The 22,883-nt window shown below is 47.5% G+C and overlaps 2 protein-coding genes across 2 annotated transcripts; both read left to right on the forward strand.

Moving 5' to 3' along the window:
- Window positions 1-1,595: 1,595 nt before the first annotated feature.
- On the forward strand, window positions 1,596-12,339 carry NOLC1 (nucleolar and coiled-body phosphoprotein 1). Its single transcript, XM_015866645.3, has 14 exons — window positions 1,596-1,751; window positions 1,841-1,896; window positions 1,972-2,099; window positions 3,223-3,338; window positions 4,050-4,191; window positions 4,716-4,828; window positions 5,708-5,855; window positions 6,496-6,636; window positions 7,049-7,138; window positions 8,194-8,337; window positions 8,550-9,101; window positions 9,425-9,534; window positions 9,914-9,994; window positions 10,270-12,339. Exons 1-14 carry the CDS (start codon window positions 1,596-1,598, stop codon window positions 10,426-10,428), a joined length of 2,136 nt encoding a protein of 711 aa, XP_015722131.2. The 3' UTR covers window positions 10,429-12,339.
- Window positions 12,340-13,242: 903 nt separating this feature from the next.
- LOC107315928 (2-hydroxyacylsphingosine 1-beta-galactosyltransferase-like) lies at window positions 13,243-22,628 on the forward strand. Its single transcript, XM_015866870.3, has 6 exons — window positions 13,243-13,573; window positions 17,191-18,035; window positions 20,231-20,370; window positions 20,507-20,583; window positions 20,904-21,123; window positions 21,675-22,628. Exons 1-6 carry the CDS (start codon window positions 13,501-13,503, stop codon window positions 21,988-21,990), a joined length of 1,671 nt encoding a protein of 556 aa, XP_015722356.1. The 5' UTR covers window positions 13,243-13,500; the 3' UTR covers window positions 21,991-22,628.
- Window positions 22,629-22,883: the final 255 nt, after the last annotated feature.

The following is a 22,883-nucleotide window of genomic DNA, read 5'->3' on the forward strand; positions in this document are numbered from 1 at the left end:
TATATATATCTCTCTCAAAATCATCTCTCTGGTGTCAGATTAGGATTTAAACGTGCACTTTGAAACCAGCTTTTACATCATTTCTCCCTTGAAAGCTTTGCAGGGTCATATAGACAGCTAACAATGCCATCTTTTTGCTCAATGAGAATCCGTGGGATTTCTCCATGTACATCAGTGTCACCTGGGATGCCATTTGATTCCATCAATGTACAACACAGGAAATCCTTTTAGCCTGTAAAATGAAATTAATGTGCCTCCCCAAAGTAACTGTCCGTGCACCATTTCAGCACTTTACAACAACCTCCTCCTGAAAAACCAGATTACAACAGGATGCTTCAGACACACTAGGAACCAAAAAGTGCCAGTCTCACTTTAGTGCATGGAAAAAGAATTTGTGGGTTGGGAAAAAGCAAAAGAAGGGCCTCATTGTGCTACTGAGGAAGAGCCAGGTCGTCTCTCTGCAAGTCAGGCTTTCTGTCTTCATTTAAGGCTGCAGCTCCATGCACAGCAGCTTGTGCAAAGGAAAACAGATTTCATTACTTCAATTCAAGCTAAAGCTGAGCCTTGCTGAGCCTGTTCTTCATTAGAAATCAGCGTGATCTGCACCTTCCACACAGGAACAGCACTACTTAACCCACCCTACAGTATAAAAACCATTTTGCCACGGACTTCCAGAGCAAGGGTGGAAAATTCATCACGTTTTCTGTTATTCCCTCCATTTCCCCTATGGCTGATAACCCAATGACCCTTTGCTTCCAGTCCTAGGATTCCTCTTTTGCCCGCCACCACATTTCCAATACAGCACTGACTAAAGCAGCACTTGACAGGAAGGTGTGTCACTTGCTTTTCCTTGCTCTAACATCTGTCCCACACAATTGCCCACAGAGGTCAGACCACGTAGCAGGGTTAATTGCTGGAGCTGTTGCTCACCAGTTTGCTGATGTTATGGGCAATTTGATTTGTTTGGTATGGAGATGGGACAGGCTCTGCTCAGGATCCTTAAAGCAGACATAGAAATGTAACTCCCTATCGTCTGTAATATAGGAAATGTTTTTTCACGCCTCCCTTTTATGCAGTGAGATCTGATGTGTATGCTCTGAAATTCAGCAGCTCTAACTCAGGACCCTCATAAACAGCTCTCTCTTGCTTGTGCCCAGCAGGCTTTGTTATCAACACAACAACAACAAAGTCCCCAGTGCAAAGCAAAAGGAACAAAACAGGACTTTCAATTTATCAACAAATACCTCGAGGCTTACAGACAAGAAAGCTTTTATTGAACAAGAGGAACAGCTCATTTAAAGCCGCAGCACTATAAGCAGCTGAATGAAACGCCTTATCAGAGCCACAGCTATTCCCTTCCGTGACTTCAACACCACACTCAAGTCCCAGACACCACTTTAAGCTCTGGCCTCGGCATTCAACATACATAGACTTTTTGTTTGTTGTTTTTGTCGGATTTAACTGCACAGACACCTTCCATCTGGCAGCATTACAGACCCTCCCTCCCCTCTCCAACATGGCGCCATTCCCTCAGAGGCGGAGGCGCCGCGCGGCACGCAAGCACGCACGCACAGACGTACGGACGTCGTTACGTCATGGCGGCGGTGCGCAGGCGCTCGGGCGGCACGTGTCGGCGCAGCATGGCGGAGCGGCGGGCCGTGCCCAGCGACCTGTTCCCGTTCGTGCTCGCCTTCCTGCGCGAGAACCGCTTCGAGGGCGCCGCCAGAGCCTTCGCCAAGGAGGCGGCGGCGGTGAGCGGGGCTGGGCCGGGGCGGGGGGCGGGATATGGAGCGGGATGGCCCCATGCTTGCGGCTAACACGTGTCCGTGTGTCCCCGCAGAAGGAGCAGGACCCCAACGCCGCCTCGCTGCTGGACATCTTCAGCTACTGGGTGAGGTGAGCGCTGCCCGCACGGAGCTGGGCTCAGCTCGGGGCTGTGCCCTGCAGCTCCGTCCCTCTGTCTCCATGCAGGTCTCCTGCCGCCAGGAAAAGGAAGCTCGTGCCCAACGGGCCGCAGGCGAAGCGCACGGCGGCCACCAGCAGCAGCGAGAGCTCCAGCGAGGAGGAGGAGGAGGAGGCCCCGCCTGCCAAGAAGCCGGGTGAGATGGGGGGAAAGTGCAGCGTTGGGTTGGCGGCCTGGCCCTGCTCTGGGTACGGCTGGTGCTGCTGACAGAGCACGGCCACGTCCTGGTCTGAGAAATGCAGAATCATAAAAGCTGGGAGAGATCCCTAAGATCCCTAAAATCATCTGCCCATCAGCCCAGCACAGCCACTAACCACGTCCCTCAGTGCCACATCTCTGCGTTTGTTAAGCATCTCTCTGGGCAGCCCGTGCTGGTGTATTGCCACTCTTTCAGATAAGTTCTTCTTAATATCCAACCTGAACTCCCCTGGTACAACTTGAAGCCATTTTCTTTCATCCTATTATCACTCTATCTATCATTTCTAGTCCTGCTGACTGTGTTGTTTCTATTACAAGTTAGGATGCCCTTGGCGGTTCAGACAGCTGTCAGCCAGCACCCCCAGATCCTTTTCCTCCATGCAGCTTGCCAGCCCCTCTGCCCCAAACCCCAAGCAAAGTATGGGGTTGTCGCAATCAGTGCTCAGGACCTGGTGTTTGGTTTTGTTGAAGCTCATACAACTGGCCTCAACACATTGATCCAGCCTATCCAGATCCCTCTGTAGGGCCTTCCTACCCTGAGGCGGATCAACGCTTCCAGCTTGATGTCATCTGCAAACTTACTGAGGATGCACTCAATCCCTCAGTCTTCTTCCTGGCAGCTTCCCATTTCTGTTTGTGATGCACTTTCATTCCCAGTAAGCGTGAGCTCGTTATCCAGGTACAAGTTAAAATCTGTAGCACAGCTTTGGAATGATTCTCTTTGGAAGTCTGCAGTGGTTTATTGTGGAAGCTGGAAGGTATGTGCCATCAACAACTTCAACATTATCTCATCTTGTGGGAGTGCTTCTTGTATGGGGTGTTGCTGCTGAGAAGTCTGCTCTTAAATATGTGAGTAATAAGAGCTGAATGAGTCTAGAACTGTTTTGGTTTCTTGTTCTGCTCTGTGAATGGCAAACAGAAGCCTGGGTCAGTGTTATGATCTTCAGACATATTTTACTGACTTAAATAGACTGTTTTAACACAGTATAATAGTAATGCAGGATATACATATATGGGAAGCATGAATTAATCAATCAACATATTTGTTCCTTTACTTTCAGCTAAAGCAACAGCTGTAACAAAGGCAAAAGTTCTTCCTGCCAAGAAGGCAAAGAGCAGCAGCGAGGACTCTAGTGATGATTCTGACTCAGAGGAGGAGGAGAAGAAGCCAGCAAAGGTTAGCCTTCCTTTCTAGCCTCTTCACTACATGCTAGATAAGGATGAATGATAGCAAATTTGACCAGCAAAATTCTCCCTGCAACTGAGCTTGCCTTCCACAAACTATAAAGCACCTGGACTTCTGGAGATGCAATGTAATAAGATGCTTATGTGATAGACAGTGTACCATTTAGATGGAGCCTCTGAAAAACTCATTTCATGTCTAGCAGTTATTTGTTTCGTATCCATGTCTACTCCTGGTTCTTTTCTCAGTCAGTGCTTGGGTTTTGTTTTTTGTTTTGTTTTGTTTAAGAGAAAGATGATTTATAGCTTATACACATGTATAAATAGATAATTTCCTCTTTATTCACTACTGCCATGGTCTTGAAAAGTAGAGGGAGGAAAAACAGTGTTGCGCTTGAAGAGGCAAACCAGGGTTTCCTCATCAGTTTTTTCAGTCTTTGAACTAGTCTGATCCCCAAAGAGAAGTCCCAGATCCCCCTCCTTTTGAAGGGGAAGAACTGGAGACTGAAGAGTAAAGAACATGTCCTGTGTGCTTCTGTGAGGCTTCCCAGAGCAAAACTGGAAGCAAAACCATTATTCAGAGATTTTTAAACACTAGCTGTTAGGCTGTGAGGTTTCCAACTGTTGCAACTTCCTGTACATGTTCCACTTATTAGCCTCCTTTTCTTTGCTACGAGGGCTACTCAGTTTTCTTCCTTTCATTTAGAAAGGCACAAAACCTGCAGCGAAGCCAGCTGTAACCAAAATCCAGCCTCAGAAGAAAGCGGAGAGCTCCAGCTCTGACTCAAGCAGCTCAGATGAAGAAGCACCAAAGAAACAGCCACCAAAAGCAGCGACACCTAAAGCAGGTATCTCCTTGATTGGGTATTGTGAGTCTGCATGCACAAAAGTCTAGAGGAGTGAGGCATACATGTTAATGAAGTCTGCAAATCTATTGTCTCTGCCATTTGTATTCTAGGGCAGTCTACTTTCAACATGGAGTGTGTGTAGAACTGATTGTAAATGAAACATCATGTCATAAATGAAACATCAAGTCATAAAGGCTGTATTATTTGCATAAGTAACTGCAGTCAGCAACCTTAGTTGCTTATGTTGTGCTTTTATCAATGTCTTCCCATAAAATGCAGAGCTGGAGTAAGTTAACAGTGCTTACTCTTTGTTCACAGAACTATTAATAAGTTAGGGAACCCTTAATAAGTTAGGGCAGACATCTTACTGAAAATCATCCCTACGCTTGAAGAAGAGTAAAAACAGAAAGTTTACAGTACTTACCATAATGGTTCCTCATTATCTTTTGCCGTGTTTTTCTCTCTATGGTACTTTATGCTGAATGAGTGTATTTTCTAGTACTACTTTTCACTTTTCCCTAAAGGAAATAAAGCTGCTCAAGCAACCACCAAAGTGGTCAACGGGAAAGCACCAAGCAGCAGCAGTAGCAGCAGCAGTAGTGAAGATTCTGATGAGAAAAAGGCTGCACCGAAAAAGGTAAATTGGACTTTGCAAGAGTTTTTAGATGCTGTAGTACTGTAGTAAGATTGGATGTATCTCTGTCTTTCTGGGACTGTGAAACAGATAGAGTAGGGCACAGGCTGCATGGAAGCTGAGTAAAGTATTTATGGCTCTTAAGCAGTTTTTCTTTTTTATGGTAGTATTATGCCGTAGAATCATAAGAACGGCTTAGGCTTGAAGGGACCCTAAGGTTCATCAAGCTCCAAGCCTCATGTTGTGGTTTAGTTGCCACCCACCAGATCAGGCTGTCCAGGATCACATCCAATCTGGCTTTGAACACCTTCAGGGATGGGGTATTCACAGCTTCTCTGGACAGTCTGTGCCACATCCTTGCCACCCACTGTGTGATGTTCCAAACGGAACATGACCTAACATGTCCTGTCCATGCCCTGACTTTCCTCTGCTACTTCTGCAGTGGTTTAGTGGTTTGTTGTGGCTACTGCAATGGGAGGACAGTTGGACTATAGATGATCTTGTAGGTCCTTTCCAACCTTGTGATTCTATGATACAGGAAAGCGTCTCCTTATATCTTGACCATATTGTAGCATCCCTTGTATGTTCATTTTTGCATGAATTCTCTGTGCTTAGCTACCTGTGCTGTTCAGCCCAATGAGCTCCCAGTTAAGGATTTATGCAGCAGAAAATAACAGCAGAGCGGCCAGAAAGATCATGATACTCGTGTGTTTCCTAGAATTTGCACTTTAGGATCTTCATTAATTTTTCTTCCTTTATGTTCAAAATTTGCAGCCTCTTAAGTGATACATGTAGTTAGAGATTTGCATCCAACTGTCCACCCAAGTTTTCTGTAGTATGTATATTGTTTTTAACGTGTATTTCTTTCCTTCTCTTGTTAAGGCTGTTCCCAAGAAATCTGTGCCCAAACCTGTAGCCACGCAGTCGTGTCCAGGGAAAACCAAACCTGCCAAGGAAAGTTCAAGTAGCGAAGACTCTTCTGACAGTTCCGATGATGAAAAGCCACCTGCGAAAAAAAAGCCAAAGTCTGGTAAGTGCTAAATACTGTTGCTTCTGTGCAAGAAAGTACTTCTTGTGGGACAGCAGGACTTAACAGCTGACAGCCATAGGCAAATCTTGCTGCACACAGACTTCTAAGTGCTGCTGGTTTCACGAACCAGAAACCTAGCAGCTTTTTTCATGTGTGCTTTTGGGGCTAAGCTTTAAAATTCAGACCTTCTCTCAGCAAGGGATGGAAAGCGGGAGAGATTCTGACTCCATTTACTTTTCTGCATATCCACTCTTCAGATGTCCTTCTAAGGACATTATAGGTTTCCTGTCTGGCAGAATTTGGGAATTAATTTGCCTGTAATTTGGTTATCATGTAACTACAGTTTTTAAACTGTTCTAATCTTCCCCTGAAGTGTCTGGGGCTATTAAGTTGTGGTCCAGCTGATGGACTAAATGAGTCTCTGTTCAATACAGTATAGTGCTTTTAGTATTCCCTAAGAGAGTAGCTAAACTTACTGTAGAAGCAATGGGTAGCAGTGGAGTAATTTTCAAATTATATGGTGATGTACATATAGGAGAGGAGTAAATGGAACCAATGAGCAGAAGTGATTTGTTCTAATAACATCTTAGACATGCTGCTTGCATTATCGTACGGGCATCTGAATGCTGTTTCTCTCCAGGTCAGTACAGTGCTGTACCACCCCCTCAAGCTGTGCAGACAAAGAAAGTCCTTGCCAAGGCTCCAGCGAAAAAGGCTGACAGCAGTGACTCTTCAGACAGTAGTGATGAGGAAGAGCAGATGCCTCCAAAGGGAGGAACAGGTATGCTGTGAGCAGAGGAGGCTTCAAAAGAAATGTTACATGGTGTAGTCAGTGCTATGGCAGCCTTTTGGTTCCCATGAAGAAGTTGTATAACAGATCTGTGTTACTATTCACTTCCCTGGAAATTTCTGAGTGATTTGAAGCTGCCCCATATAGAACACAGTGTATAACCTCTGTATATGACTGTGCAGGTTGGATTATTTACACACATTGGTTTGAAAAGTCACAGGGATCTTGTTTCACTGGGATGAGCCAGGCCCATGGCTGGAATTGGCCAGGTCCCTGCTTGGCTTCTAGAGTGCTGGCTGAATTGCTGGTATACTGAACAGGGAGCTTTTTGAAAAGGTTTGGACCTCAAGACAAAGCTTTGATGTGGATGTGACCTGTATTAATTTTAGACTTGCTCTTGCAGGCAAAGCAGCAGTAGCTAAAACAAACGTTACCCCAAAAAACAAATCTGTGACTGCAAAGAAGGCTGAATCCAGTTCCGACAGTGACTCAGGTAACTCAAGAAATCATTTTGTTTTCTGTTGATGTTTTTGCTGGCTAAGTTGGTTTGCTGTGGAGTATCTGTGGAAAAGCTTTAGTATACGAGCTTAGAAGTTTCACAGTCTCCACAAGTTGTGGAATTGAGGAAGAGCCTGCTGTGCAGAGCGCATCCTGATCGTGAGGCACAACAGTGAGACCATGCTGCCAGGTGGGAAGGGTTGGGGCATTGTGCTTCTCCAGGAAGGTTCATGGTTAATCTTGTGAGCGTCTGTATCTTAAGCTTTTCACTGTTGTCCTGTTATGGGCTTTGGGATAAATTTTGAAAATAAAATATAAAAGAAAAAACTACTACCACCATACCAAGCTTAATTCTAACCATACATTATAAAGTTGCTTTCTAATGCAGCCCACCATACCTCATTTTTCTTGTCATGTTTAAAGGTCTCCTGATTTGTTTATCTCAGCATCTCTAATGCTACAGTAGGGTTGTGGGTGATATCAGCCTGTCTGTCTGCAGGCAGCTCGCACTAGACTGTGTGATCCTGTAATGAGAGTCAGGAGATCTGTGTTATCTGTTTTTATTGTCTGTTTTTTCAGAAATGAACAGTGATTTGTTTACTGTTGTGAAGGTTTCAGAGGTGTTGGAATAGATCAGGCATAGTATTCCAGGTTACCGTCTGAAAGGTGTAACTATACACAGACATCTCCAGTCTCATTAGTGGAATGTTGCTAAAGACATTTGACATAGAAAGTAGAGAACTGAGCTCCTGTCATGTTGCTTCTTCACTGTTCCTCCCTTCTTAATTTCTTGCTTGTTCTTTGATCTTTATTGCTTAGTTTCTTAATGTTTCTTCTCTTTGAGTTTGTTTTTGGTGATATTTGTAATCTTTTTTTCCAGTTCCTTACAATTATAATTATATATAATAATATATACTTCATATAAGTCCTTTTTAGCAAGTATTTATCTGCTTCTTTGTGCATGCATCGATAAATAGCTTAAATTTCGATTCATGTTTCCTTTTCCCAATGTAAGGTTATTAAATGAAGGAATGCACTTCTTTTGTTCAGATTCTAGCTCCGAAGATGAGAAGAAGGCAGGGAGTAAGGTCCCAGCTAAACAACCTGTGATAATGAATACTTCCAAACCAGCAAAAGCAGCTGCCAAGCCTGGACAAGCAAAGAAGGACTCCAGCTCATCCTCAGACAGCTCAGGTATAGGGATAAGAGAAAAATGAATTACCATATGTATGTTGTACTTGCGTAAATCTGTGTTTCCAGACAGGGTGTGAGGTGGCAGTTGGATAGAGATTGCCCATTGTGGTGTTTTTTCAATCAATTAAAGAAGCATTCTGTGTCAGCACTGAGTTTGTTAACTTCATGTTGAAGGAATAGGGCTGAGTCTTGAATTCTTGTTTCCATTCTAGATTCTGATAGCTCTCACAAGAAGACACCTGTGAAGCCTGCAGCTAAAACAGCAACCCCTGCAGCAAAGAAGCCACAGGCTACTGCAAAGAAAGAGCAAAGTAGCTCTGATTCAGATAGCAGCTCCAGCAGCTCTGAGGAGGAGAAGAAGAAAGCCCCTCCAACTAAATTAGCGGGCAAAACAAGTAAGCCAGTGTCCAAACCAACCCCAGCACCCAAGGAGAGCAGCTCTGACTCCGAGAGCTCAAGCAGTGAGGAAGAAAAGAAACCAGCAGCGAAACCAGTCAGTAAATCTACAGGGGCAGCGAAAGCAACCGCAGGGAAGAAAGCAGCTGCATCTAGCAGTAGTAGCTCTTCTGATAGTTCCAGCGAAGAGGAGGAGAAGCCCAAAAATGCTGGGAAAGGGGCACAAAACAATTCTCATACTGCTGCCTCCACAGAGAAAGCAAAGGCATCCACACCAGCAGCCAAGAACCAGAAGCCTAAACCAGCTGATGACAGCAGTAGCAGCAGTGAAAGCAGCTCTGAAGAGGAGAAAGGAAAAGCAAATGGAGGTATTGCCTACAGTCTGGGAAGTGGGACTGTCAGTCAATGTGTTACAGAACTAAACATCTGTGGGAGCTTTTCTTAAATGGTATTCTCAAATTTACATTGATGATTATTAATGTGGAGATACTCAGTTACATAAAACTTATGTTCACCCATTTGGATAGATAGGATGGCAAAGTCCTTGCTGCTCAGGGCAGCTATTGGTGTCTTCTTTTTTTGTGGGATAATGTAGGGATTTATGTGTCTCAAGACTGCGTTTTGGGGGTAGATGCTACTGTCTTTTCCCACATTGCAGTTACTGGAAGTTTTACTACTCTACGTCTTACAGGCATAGTCAAGAAGAAACAGAAGAAAGATGTTCAGGAGTCAGAGACACCAGACAATAAAAAGGCAAAGAACAAACCTAAAACACCACATACGGTTCCGAAGGTGAAACGGGTGAGTGAGAGCAAGCTGCTGATTGGCAAGGAGAGGCATCTTTGCATGCTAAAATAATAGGATTCTTTTCTGGGATTTATTTTTTCATTTGCCTTGAGCCATAGGAATTCCTTGTATTTTTGCCCCTTCCTTATGCACTTGAGTCTTGACTGGAGAACCCTGGTTAATGCACATAATGTTGTTCTGGCAAAGGCTGATTGGATGTGCTTGTGCAGGAGCATCCCTGTGCTACCTGATCTGAAGAATGGAAAGTATAAGAGATCTGGGAAATTAAGGTTTTAGGTGACCCATACAGGGACAAATTGAGAAGGAGGTTATCCCTAAGGGAAGATCACGTGCTAGTACATGCTTAGTGCATCTATTTTTTTTTTTTTAACAGGCAGCTTCTCCTTTCCGACGTGTAAGAGAAGAAGAAATTGAGGTGGATGCCCGTGTTGCAGATAACTCATTTGATGCAAAGGTATGGTTAGGGGGTGCTCAGAGTAGGAATGCTTGTCTCATGTGAATAGAGGTCTTCAGAGCAGACTTTTTGGGCAGTCGTGTGGTGGGAACTTCTTCCACCAGGAGGTGCTGTTAGGAGGCGCACGAGCACTTGGAGGAGCGTGAGAGGGTATTGCCGGCTCCAGTATTCCTGGACTGGCACTTACTGGGCAGGATGGAGGGCAAAGTGTTGCTTCAACTCTCTTGGATATCAATATGAATTTTTTTCTTCCTCTCCCTGTTCATCCCTCACAGAAAGGAGCAGCTGGTGACTGGGGCGAGAAGGCTAACAATATCCTGAAATTCACTAAGGGCAAATCTTTTCGCCATGAGAAGACAAAGAAAAAACGAGGCAGCTACTGTGGAGGCACTATATCAACCCAAGTAAATTCCATCAAGTTTGAAAGCGAATGAGAATGTTACCGTGGAAGATTTATGTACCGTCTGCTCACCAGAATCACTTGGTTGGGCACATGGATTTTATGGACAAGAAACCGTCCTGGAATGCAACTTTCCACAGCCCCCTGTGGGGCAGGCAGCTTCATTGTGGGGGTGTGGGAGAATGGTTGGACGATTCCCTCCTTCATTTCTATCTAATATTGGTTTAGGCCCCTGATATGAAACCATCCTTGAGCTGGTGTTAAACACCACTAGGGTGACCTCTGAGACTTAAATTTTCTAGTCTTATTTTAAAAGACTTACAGTAATTTTTTTTTTTTGGTTCTGTTCTAGTTTCCCATCATCTAGTGAAAGGGAGAATTTATCTCTCTTTAACTTAACCCATTGTTTCTTTTCAGCTTGTTTAACTTGGATACTTGTGAATCTGCAAGTACTGTGACTTGTCTTTAGCTGATTACACTAAGAGCAACAGCCCGTTTGAACCCTGTGGCTGTAATCCCCACCCATATCTGACATTTCAAATTCACAGTTGCAGTGTGTCCAGGTTTTTATTTTCTGATTGCTTCATGCTGCAATAAATTCTCACCTTCCTCTTCCCTTGATTCCTATTGAGGGTACTGGCCAGAGTAGCTAAAGGAGGAGACTAAGTTCATCTCAGTAGCTGAGGAATCAAATGGCTTGGAGTTATGAGTTGGCCGAGGTCTTTATTCTATTACTGTGGCACTTTTGGTAAGGCTTACATTGGGAATGTAGCCAGGGAGTGGAGGTAGCCTCTGTGCAGTCAACAGTTTCTGGTGTCATGCTGGAAGAAATGTCTTTGGCTCAGCAGGAATGCTTAAGGAAGAAGAGAAAGTGGGTTTTATTTTATTTGTTTAGCTTTTTTTTACCTAGCTCTGCTTTTTGCTGTCATTTGGTTGTGTTGCTTTTTTTCCCCAGAAGCTTTGACTGCAGCATGACACCACTCTGTTCTCTCTGAGCATATAACGTGCCAGTTTGTGCTTACTCAGCAATGTGCCACACAGGTTGATCATAAATGAGATGAATGTAACATTAATGCCTTAAATTGCCTTGGGTTAAATCATTTGCTCTCTTTCAGCTTTTTTTCTACTTGTAAAGTCCCTCTGAAGAAGCAAAATGCTGGTTTCCCATCACCTTATTGCATATGGTTTGGTGCTGTGTTGCACCACAAGTTGTGTAGTGTGAGTGGAGTCTCAAGTTCAGTAATTGCAGCAGAAAATGAGATTTTTTAAGCAACTGAGATGGTCTGAAGGCTTGCTGCTGTTGCAGGATCTCCCTGTCCCTCCATTAGGTGGATTAAGTTAATTTTAACCTATGGAGCGGTATGCTGAGCACATAGCCAGTGTGGGTTGAACAGCGTAGAACATCTGTGGGAAAAGAGGCAGTGGGCTGTGAGATCTCCTCACCCCATGCCATGACACCTCTGCACCTCAGAGGCTGTTTCCATGCCCTCCCAGGGGGTTTGCCAGTGAGGAAAGCTCTGTTGCTGCAGGAAGCCACAGTGGTGTGTAAAGCAATGTCTCATAATTCAGCACGGCTTGCAACTGATGAGCCAACCCCGTGTGCAGATGCTGCAACTTGTTTCCATGAGCATTTTCAGGACTTCCCCTTGGGCTTGCACAATCGGGCTGGGTGCTGGATCCTAGGCAGCTGTGCAGAGGGGCCCGGGAGGGGCACAGCTATCACAGCATTCAACATCGGAGGCCAAAGGAAGGTGAGAAAAGTTTTTACCTGTGCTAGGAATGTGAACAAAACCTTGCTTATAGTTTGTCCTTTTTATTTGTCATTTGCCCTCTTTGAGCTCTCGCTTAGTAACTTGAAAGAAACTTTTTAAAATCTGTTGTGCTTGGGGTATTTTATGTGTGGGCACTCGAGTGTCTCTGAAAATAAAGATTGCTGCCTTTGTAATCTGTGTGCATTTGGTGGTGGGGTAGCTGGTGGGATGTGGGAGGGGTTGGGTGCTCTGTCTCAAAGCTGCAGCACTAGGGCTGACTGCATCTGTTTGCACCCAGTGCTTGTGGCTGGAGTTGGGGATGTAACAGGCCTGCAGAAGGGACTGGTGCCTGCATAGCTGGCTACTGGGTGCTGCTGCAGCAAGCTTGGAGAGGACAGAGAACAGAAGGTTGTTTTCTGATGGTAAGACAAGCTGAGACTTCTTGAGACCCCTTTTGCACCAGCTCTCTGTGTGCTGCTGCTAGATTAACCTTATGGTGTTTAGTATTCTAAGTTACATAGCACCAACTTGTGGGAGTAAGAATCCATAGGCAAGACCGGAAAACGTGGATACCTATTACAGGTCTAATTTGTGTTCCCTTTGATGCCTTCCTGCTCAGTGACAGCCTGCACAGGGTAAGGGAACACCCAGAAGAGCAGGGCCTGCTGGAGGTCTTGTGCTGCAGCGCTGGTTTTCCCCTCGTGCTGTGCCTCCAGGGAAGGCCGGGAGAGCAGAATTGCCGGTTGTCATGCTGTGATTAATGCCATCTATCAGTCAGTCCGTAACGATGTCCGTGTTAGTGGAGCCACTGTCCTCCATCTCGGACGTGCTGTAGGAGGCGGCGGGGTGATGCTGCCCGTGTTCTCAGCAGCACTCACAGAATGTCACGGGCACCGCTGCAGGAGAGCACCGGGCCGGGCAGCGCTTTGCAGCACTCCTAAGGAGAGACTGCTTCTGGCTGCTGCAGGGCAGGCTCAGCCTACATCTCTGCTCTGCCGCCGACCCGGGGTTAGCCCGCTTCCCACGAGGTGCTTCGGTGGAGCCGCGATTAACGCTGAACAGGACAGACAGGACGGTCCTCCTCGGGGCGTGCGGTGCCGGTACGGGAGCCGTGCCGCACAGCCACCATCCTCACCCCGTCCCAACCCGGACAGGGCTCCCGGCCCCGCGTGCGGAACCCCCGCGCCGCCCCGTCCCCGCACTCCGGCTGTGCCCACCCGTGGGGGCGGCTCTCCCGTCGCTCCCCACGCCCAACCTGGAGGGGCCGGGGCGTGTCGGAGCGGAGCAGCCCGGGGGTTGGGGCCGGGCCGGGGCTGAGGCTGGGGCCGCCCCGCCCGCGCCCTCCGCCGGCCGGCATGAAAGGGGAAGGCGGGCGGGCGCCGGCCGCTCCCTTACTTCCACTGTGCCGCTCGGGCCGCGGCTCTGCAGGTGGGTTCCGGGCCGGGGGGAGATGCGAGGAGAGAGCATCGGGGGGCGGCGCTGCGCTGCGCTCGAGGTGGGAGGGAGGGATGGGGCGCTGCGGGAGCCCCGCCGGCTTCACGGGGCTGCGGGATGGCACGAGCCGGGCGCCCGCCTCGCTGTGCGGTTCGGGACTAGCTCGGTACCTTGACGCTTGAGCCCCAGTGCTGCTCACTGCATCTTCCTCTCGGAAACCGCATCTCAGGCGCAACCTCCCTCCCCTCCTCCTCCAGTCCAGCCCTTGTGGCAGCTCGGTTAGGTTCCATTCCATTCCTGCTGCGTCCTCAGAGCCAAGTAGGCTTTCTGTGTGTGCTTTTTTGGGTTTGATTTTTTTATTTTATTTTTCTCTTTACGTGAAGGCGTCAATGATTTTACAGAAGATGAGTCTTATGAGTCTTATCTCCAACTTCTCTGCCTCTGTAATTCTGCTAAACGTGGCCCGACTCGTCTGGCAGGGCTTTATCAGTCCCAGGTGCTCCCTACACAGGTTGCACAACCTCTTGGGATGCCTAATGACTTCTTCCTTTAATGTGGCGCTCCTAAGCAGCAAGGAGCTGAAATGACAGAGCTGCACTGTGGAGGCTCTCACTCCTCCCATCCCTTTGACCTCTCCTCCGAAGATCTCTGCTCTCCTGTCCCTCTGCTTCCCTCTGCAACCTTGGGAACCTGTTCAACCTGAGCATCCTACAACCTGCTTTTAGCCCAAAGTGTGCACAGAGTTGTTATGTGTGCTCGTAAGGTCTGTGGTTCACGTGAACGTTCGGGAAGTGCTCTGTCTGGCTGTCCCCAATGCTCTCAAAGAGCCTAATCTCAGCTGCTTCTACTATGTTTTGCAACCACGATTCAAACAAGAGGGGAGCCTTCTTGTAAGCCTGATGGTGCAGCACACAGTGCTACAGAGCATCTCCAACCCTGCCAGGAGGAAGCTGGGAAGTCTGTGCATATGGAGTAGGAGAACACATCCAGACATGTGAACAGGTTTAGCATATGGTCAGAGGGAAAGCAAAGGTGTAGTGTTGGGCAACACTGGATAGCCTGAGTTCTTGAAGCTGTGTGTTTTCAGATGCCCTGACAAACCAACATACAGACTTTAATTTATCCTGCTGGTTGTTAAGGATCATCTGTTCTGTTTGGTGCTGAGGTTCCCCGTTGTGAGCTACAGGCTGCCAACGTGCTGCTGGCTCACAGATCCCCACTGTGCCTGCACAGCTTCCTCTGTACCACCCTGATGACCCAGGAATGCTGTTGGAGATGGCCCCAGGTCCTACAAGTTCAAACCTAATTCAGGACTGCATCACTCTGTCCAAAATGGATAAGGATGAACGGAGCACTTCTGATGCTGTTGTGTGGAAGTGATGCAAGGCATTGGTTGCTCTGATGTTAGCTCGGTTGCTGGTGTGATTCTCACTCTGATCTTTGGGAGATGTGGGCTTTGCTAACTCTTGGTACTTCTTGTGGTTGCTGTGAGGATGTCAAATGGGAAATGCCAGGAAGGTTCACCGGTCTGAGCAGACCCTTTGCGCACTGCTTACTCTGCATTATAAAATCAACACAAGACTTTATCCAGCACTGTATCTTCTAGGTTTCCACCAGAGATTTCCCAGGGCAGCTCCCACTGGTAACACAGTGCTGTCCTGCAGCAGCTGTGCTGCTCTAAGCCGCCTGCCTGCATGGGACTTGTGTTTTCATCCACTAGACACAAGAGAGTGGCTGCCATCAGCCTGGTGGTAGCAGACAGTGCTGTTTTCTCTGGACTACACCCAGCAGATGAGGCAAACTTTGGTTTCCTGTTCTAGGGGTTTAGAGCACTCAGGTGAAGATGCCTGTTGGTGCTTTGTTAATTCCTGAGAAATTTACAGGGAAAAATACTTCATACTGTTGGCAGGAGTGAGGTGGAGGCTAAAAAGCAGAGGAGGAAATAATGGAGCCCCATGCATTTGGGTTTCCCAGTCCTGCAGGAGCCAGGCAATACATAATACTGGAGGGGAAGGAGAGGTGTACAGCACAACTTTCTTGCTATGGGGTCTTCGCTCATTGCCTTTTCTGAGTGGGCATCTGCCTGGGCTGCTTGCTGCTGAAGGTTTTAGTGCTTCAGCCCAATATGCAGTACCCAAAAAAGAATCATCTGTCTTTAGAGCTGTGGCTGTTGGTTGCTCCAGTTACACTGATAATACATTCCATTAATGTTTTGCTGAGCATTTGAAATGCAAAGGGAAGGATGTATTTTGACTCCTTACAAACCTTTCCCTTTCTTTCCATTGTTATTTCTCACAGTATTCAGCCCCTTGCCCAACACTTCCAGATCACAGAAGCAGAGAATCCACCCCCAGCAGGATTGCACTCCGGTGCCTCACAGTTTGGTGGTTTCTTGTTGAAGGCCATTTGTTCTCAGCCCAGCGGAGGCTGTGGGAGTTGTGCTTGTGCAGCCAGAGGGCTGGGCTGCACCAGTGCCTGCAGGTGCCTCTCTGGGCACAGACCATGCAGAACGGTGCGTGGTCTGCTCCTGCTGGCAGAGGGATGGGATGTTTTTCTTATGGTGCTTCTCTTGGTTCACATTTTGCTTCACCACATCCCCGTAGTCCCTTTGAGGCTTAGTGTGTGGGGCCATCCTACATCCACTCACAGCTGTTCCTGCTGTAGCTCCTTCTCCACCCCCTTCCCAGCAAGTCTGAACTGGGTCCTCAGGACATGGCTCTGCTTCTGACTGTTCCCAAATAATTATCATGTAATTCTTCTCCCAAAATAATATGAGGTGTGGGTGAGGCGCGTTCGCTTCCAGTGATGTAGCAACAACCCTTACACAAGAGAAACACTGTGTGTTTCACTAAACTGCAAATGGAGTGACAGCTGTAGGAGTGTGACTAAGGGGCGTCAGTGTGCCCTGGGTGTTGCACATTGTCTCTGGGGTTGCTCTCTCCCACTGCATGGATATCCCAGCATCTGCTTCACTTTTCCAGCCCTTTCCACTGATCTTCAAGGCTGATCCATTATTGGGGAGGGGGCAGCTTTCCACCCAGACCCCTCCTGCACTCCCTGAGGTTGAGGTTTCTCCCTCAGTTCTGCCAAGGTGTGGGCTCTCTCCTGCCCTTTCTGCACCGAGCATGATGGTTTGCAATGCTAAAGGAAGAATGTGCTGTCTGGCTGGGCTCTGTGAGCCTCCCAGCGAGCATGTATGGCTACTGAAGGCTCAGAGGCAGGCAGAAATAGAAGTAAAATCCAGCTGTGCTGATCCTGTAGTGATAAATGGGGATGGAGCAGCAGGTGCCCCAGCTGGTACTGTAACCCAGCAGGGCCCCTCTGCTGCTCTCCGCAGTCAGCCCACCTGTTCTTGAGCCTGAGGAGCAGACCAGCACAGAGAAGAGGCTCTGAATTTCTGGAAAACACAACTTGTACATCCCAGTATCTGACAGTTTTGTTGGTTTTATTTTGTGCTTTCTTTCCTTTCTCCTCCCTTTACAGAACTCCTCACTGCTCCCTTCTCCCACCTCATGAGTCTCTGGATTGCAGCTGCAGTCTCAGTTGTTAACTGTCCAAGTGTGTCACTGAGCATTTTGTACTATATAAATGGCACATGTCTCTTCTTGCAGTAAAGAAGATGAAGGTATTACCGTGCCCTGCTGCTCTTCTCTTCATAGTGGCTGCGTTCAGCCTGGAGCCGTGCTGCTGTGCCAAGGTGCTGATCATGCCCACCATCGTCTTCGACAGCCACTTGCGAGTCTTCATGCGTGTGGCAGAGGCACTGACTGAGCGGGGCCATGACCCCGTGCTGCTGCTCCATGAGGCAAGGGATTTGGAAGCCCAACTGCCTGCCTTCCGTGTGCAGAGGTACTGGGGCATCTTCAGCAAGCAGAGCGCAGATGCGTGGGTGCAGGAGAAGATAAAGCGTGTCTTCCAAGGGAAGATGACTTCTCTGGAGATGTTCTCCTTTTTGGAGAAGTACCTGGAAAACTGTGACCTTGTGCTGGGAAACTCTACCCTCCTGCAGAAACTGCGGCATGAGCACTTTGACCTGCTGCTGGTGGATCCCAATGAGATGTGTGGCTTTATCCTGGCTCACATCCTTGGTGTCAAATACGCTGTGATCTCCACTGGCTTCTGGTTTCCAGCAGAGATTGGTGCCACTTCGCCCATTGCTTATGTCCCCGAGTTCAACTCCCTGATGACTGACAGGATGAGCTTCTTTGGCAGGACTTGGAATCTCCTGGTCTACATGATCACTCGTGTGGCCACAAAACTGGTTATCCTGCCCAAGTTTGAACATCTCATGGATAAGCATGGCGTGGAGCCCAAGATATCCATGCTAGACCTTGTCCATGGATCAAGCCTCTTCTTCCTCTGTAACGATGTGGTGCTGGATTTTCCCCGGCCAACCCTCCCCCATGTCATTTTCACAGGAGGCATCCTTGCTGAGCCTGCAAAGCCTCTTCCAGTGGTAAGTGAGGGAAAAGTTTGAGCCACGGTTGCCTAAATCCTGGGGAGATACCTGGTGCAAATCTTCTGTAGAGCTATATAAGTGCTGTGAGGCTGTTTTGGTGCCAGTGTGCAGTAAGGAGATTGGGAGCACTGAGGACTGTGGGTCTGCAGGAAAGGTACAGAGTTGTCTTCTCTGAAGTGGGAGTCAACTACGTTGTCAATGTAAAATGATGTGTCCTGTAATGGCACTGTTGTCTTTGGGAGTAGTTGACAAGTAAATTGTTCCTGCATTTTAAGAGGAAGTAGGAAGAACAGTCAGTCTTCGTTGCTTCACTGCTGCCTTGAATTAATCCTGAATTTCTTACTTAATCCAGTTTCTCACAGGGTATTTCTGCCTACAAGCATGTAGCCTTAAGAACAAATAAGGGAGAGCTGTGTTTATTTTCTTATAAAATTCACTGTGGAGTCCCAAAGTATACAAAACCAAGATATATTGTTCTCTCTTTCATAAGTGCCAGCCCAAAGGAAAACTCTCCAGGCATCCCAGAGGCTTTCCCTGATCTGTACCTCTCTATCCCCAGTAATAAATTAAGAAGGACAAGCCCATAAAGCCTCCAAATGAAGACAGCATTGGAATGGAGCAGGACCTGTCTCCCATTCCTCTCATTGCTTTACCACTTTTACAAACAGTGTGGGGAAATAGGCTTGGATAATGGCACTGAGACAGTTGTGTTGTCCTGCCGTCCCAACTAATAGACTGAAATAGAGATAAGATTCAAGTTTCACCTGATTAAATGCCTGTAAAGGTCTCTGATGGCAGCTTTAGGTTGTGACTGTGGATTCTCTTTTTTGAAGTTAGAAGGAAGAAGTGAGATTAGGTGCTTTGAATCAGGAGTCCCCCAGATAAGTATGCCTGCATATTACCCTTTTGCACATAACACAGCATGCAGGTAATGCAATTTGTGTAGGATGCTCCAAAAGCTATGACAGAGAGTGACTGCCTTGCACATCTTGCAAAACACTAGCTTGGTCCAACCTGGACGCATACACGCCTGCCTTATAAAGTAGGGAGTTGTTTGCTGTGGCATTACTCATGTGCTTCATGGCTTCCAGAGCCCAAGGCACCCAAGGGAAGAGTGGTGGAGATAGGTCTGGAGTCTGGTGGCAGGTGGCAGCTGTCATGGCAGCAGGCAGGTGGGCTGGTCAGTGCCCAGTTTATGGGACGGCAACAGGAAAGAGGCCCTCGGTAGGTCTAGGTGTAGCTTAAGGAATTTCCCATCTCTGTAGGAGCAGGGTTATGTAATTAAAGGATTTGTTTCCTCATCTGAAACATCACAGTAGAGAGTTCCTTTAATTAGGGCACGATGAAATATAGATATGTATTTGAGAGTTAAGAATCTTTGGTGGTCAGCCACACTTCCCTTAGCAACTTCAATGCTATTTCTGAAAGCCAGATGTGAAGGCATAACTACAATGGATAGTGTAATCCTCTGCCTTGTGAGTCATTGAAGTGCTATCCAGCAAAGCCAAGCCAGTACTTCCTCTTCCTTAACAGTTCTAGCAGTTGTATTGCTCGAAAGGAAACACGGGATTCAAGAGAAGTAAGAAGCCAAAACCCCGTTTTGAAATCATTGTGATTCTTGGCTGCTGGAGAGGTTTAGGACTCTTTTAGCTCTACTGCAAAGAAAGGCTCAAGTCCCCTCAAGTGCCTGAGAAAGGGCAAACATCCCCAGAGAGTAACACTAAGATGTGCTTTGTAACTCCTATGTACCTAGGATAGGTTACTACTAGTAAAATATTCTGGTTTAATCACTCTATTTTCTCCTTAAAAACAGGATGAGTTTTTGTGTTTATTTTTGCCCTTCATCTTCTTAGACAACACGTTGTTTGTTTGTTTCAAGAAAGTATTCATATTCAAAGACATTTTGAGAGACTTCTCTAAAATGCTTCTGACGGTGAACTGCTATGTGGGGAACTTGAAGGCAGACAGAATCCATAGTGAGAGGTTCCCAGCTCAATGTGAAGGGGAATGCTTTATTTGCTTCACAGCAGTTGTACTGGCTGATCTCTCCTAGTTTCCTTGCTTCTCCCACTTAAAAAGAGATGGATTTGGCTTCACCTTTTCCATAGGCTGTTCTCTTCTGGCAGATGCAGCAGGGGGGAGGGCCTTTCTCCAACAAGATTTCAAGGTGTCTGTGTGTGTTTTACCCACAGGATCTGCGTCTCTGGGTGGAAGCAGCAGATGCAGGTGTTGTTGTTGTCTCCTTTGGCATTGGAATCCGAGCTCTTCCCAGTGACCTGGTGGAGAAGATGGCTGGTGCATTCGCCCGCCTCCCGCAGCGGGTGGTGTGGAGGTAAGGAGGGAAAGGGATCCCTTTTAACTCTGGTTGGATGAAAATCACTGTTTCCTTTCCCTCTCTTAATCCGACTGAATTTGTAATTGCCTGTATGCCTTTCTTTTCCCATCTTGTTCTTGATCTCACCCTACAGATATTTCGGACAGAAGCCAAGAAACCTGGGTGAGAACACGCTGATGATGGACTGGCTGCCCCAAAATGACCTGCTAGGTAAAGCAAGGCTGTGTGTGTGTGTTGTACAAGGAAAAAGCATCTGTATAGGTCAAAATCTCTCACTTCTTGCGTGTATCATCTGTAAATGACATTATCTTCATCTCACACCTGTTTTGAAGCTGTATCTCAGCCCATATCTCCCACTTTCTCTTGGCTCTGTCCAGCAAGTTTTGGGCTGCCAAGATTAATGTTCAGTCTCTCTGCTCAGCATGCTTGGCTTTCACTAAGCACACACAGACTGCATGTAATGAGCAAGCCACCAATAGCCCTGTTTCAGTGCAGAAGGCACTGACCTGCTGCTGTTTCTCTGCCTGCAGGCCATCCCAATGTGAAAGCCTTCGTGAGCCACTGTGGGATGAATGGGATATTTGAGGCCATTTATCACGGTGTGCCAGTGGTGGGGTTCCCATTCTATGGGGATCAGTTTGACATCATGACCAGAGTGCAGGCAAAGGGCATGGGTATCCTCATGGACTGGAAGAGTGTGACAGAAGAGGAGCTTTACCAGGCTGTTGTCACAGTTATCGCTGACCCCAGGTAAGGTGTTCAGGTGCATCGAGCTCATCATTGTGTGCAGGGGCTGGTGCCTTCCTGAGATTTGCTGCAGCACTATGACACGGTGCCCCCACTGTCTAGTACAGCAGATGCAAATAGTGGTTAAAGTGCCATCCAAGAGCTTTAATGAGTATTATTTTTTAAATCAGCCGTTAGGAGCCTTCTACTACTGACCTCAGAGTAAGTAGCTAGGGTGCAAGCAGTTGGCAGGCTGAAGGATTTGGCTGGTCACCCAATGTGACTGGTGCTGGATGAGGTATACTGGCACAGGCTGTCCACAGACAGCAGTGATCTGCTTGCAGCCACTGAGCAGCCCTCCTACTGAGGGACTTGAACTGAGGGAGCCGTGCTAACATGTAACATACTCTCTGCCATCAGACTGGCTTTCACAGCAGATAGAAAGAAAATCATGAAGGAAATGTGCCTCTGGCCCAAGGAATCACCTGCACATTGAAGGCACCCCTGGATGGATTAGGCCACTTAGCTTTGACGCCCCCATGAGAACAATAATTTCTTGTCTTCTTCCCTTGCAGCTACAGAAAAGCAGCTAAGCTCATCTCTGCTCTGCATCTGGACACACCGATGCACGCTCTCAACAGGACAGTGTACTGGCTGGAGTACATCCTCCGTCATGATGGAGCACCGTACCTGCGCCCCGCTGTCTACGACCTCTCCTTATATGAGTACTTCTGCCTGGACATCTTGGCTCTCCTCCTACTGTGCCTGGCCGGCATGGGATTTATCCTCTACAAGTCTGTGGTGTGGTGCAGGAGGAAGGCATCCAGCCCTGTGTACCAGAATGGCAATTGTGTGAAAGGCCACTTCACAGAACAGAAGAAATCTCAATAGCAGCTCAGTGTGTTCTAGGGCACATCCCTTCACTGCGAAATGAGCTGCTGCCGTGCCAAGAAATGTACGGCACGCAGGCACAGAGAGAGGCAAGAGATGAGCGGGTCTGGATGAGAAGAGCCGGGGGGAGGGAGGACTATTGCAAAGGCCGATGTGCACACCTCTGTGTACTGCATCAGTGGGCGGGGATGTGAATTCAGGCATGGGTGGAAGTACTTGGCCAGGACGCTGGGAGTGGGGCATGGGTAGGGAGACTTCCAGGGAGGAGTGTGAGCTGTTCCCTTCTTATTGCACATTGTTTTAGAGGCTGGTGTTGCTCTTCTCTCTTTCTGCATCTCTGTGGTAACTCTGGAGGTAGGAATAGCATTTGGTTTTAGGTTGGTTCTGTTTCTCCTCTGGCTTGTTACCGGGAGCCCCGAGAGCCAGGATTCCTTCATGCAGGTGAGGACCTGAGCAGAGCTGTGGGCAGGGAAGGGCACTGGAAGTATTGTTCCAAACAGAATGAAATTGGTCTGTTTAAAGTTCTGTGGGTAAATATCGTTCTTCCTGCTTCTGTCAGCCCTTGGCAATCTTCTTTGTATTTGAGCTAAATTATTATTGTTATTTTTTTTTAATAAAGTCATGTTCTTTCCTCCACATAGCAGTGCTCCAATCTTGTTTTTCTTGGTTTAATGCAAGTCTCTGAGCCTTTTATTTTCCCTTTTTATCCCCGCTGCCACTCCTCCACGTACCTCTGGGCCCCTACAGACACCTGTCAGCAACTTGGCCTTCTCCCAGCTCTCAGTCTGCCTTCGCTGCTCCACCTGTAACACATCCATGCCCATAGAACCTCCAAACCTGTAGGAAAAGAAGAATTTGTAGTAGATGTGTGTGCCTGGGCTGTGGGAACAACA

The sequence above is a fragment of the Coturnix japonica genome, chromosome 8 (assembly GCF_054131305.1).
Source record: "Coturnix japonica strain WE chromosome 8, WE-NBRP24, whole genome shotgun sequence".
In the NCBI taxonomy this organism is placed as follows: Eukaryota; Metazoa; Chordata; class Aves; order Galliformes; family Phasianidae; genus Coturnix; species Coturnix japonica.

What these genes read in the sequence shown, in the direction of transcription:
- NOLC1 (XM_015866645.3), top strand. Translation starts at nt 1,596, where the DNA reads ATGGCGGCGGTGCGCAGGCGCTCGGGCGGCACGTGTCGGCGCAGCATG. An exon ending in AGGAGAAGAAGCCAGCAAAG is followed by an intron (nt 3,339 to 4,049) that starts GTTAGCCTTCCT and finishes CCTTTCATTTAG; the next exon opens with AAAGGCACAAAACCTGCAGC. An exon ending in CAGTTCCGACAGTGACTCAG is followed by an intron (nt 7,139 to 8,193) that starts GTAACTCAAGAA and finishes TCTTTTGTTCAG; the next exon opens with ATTCTAGCTCCGAAGATGAG.
- LOC107315928 (XM_015866870.3), top strand. Translation starts at nt 13,501, where the DNA reads ATGAAAGGGGAAGGCGGGCGGGCGCCGGCCGCTCCCTTACTTCCACTG. An exon ending in CTGCAAAGCCTCTTCCAGTG is followed by an intron (nt 18,036 to 20,230) that starts GTAAGTGAGGGA and finishes TTTTACCCACAG; the next exon opens with GATCTGCGTCTCTGGGTGGA. An exon ending in ACAGTTATCGCTGACCCCAG is followed by an intron (nt 21,124 to 21,674) that starts GTAAGGTGTTCA and finishes CTTCCCTTGCAG; the next exon opens with CTACAGAAAAGCAGCTAAGC.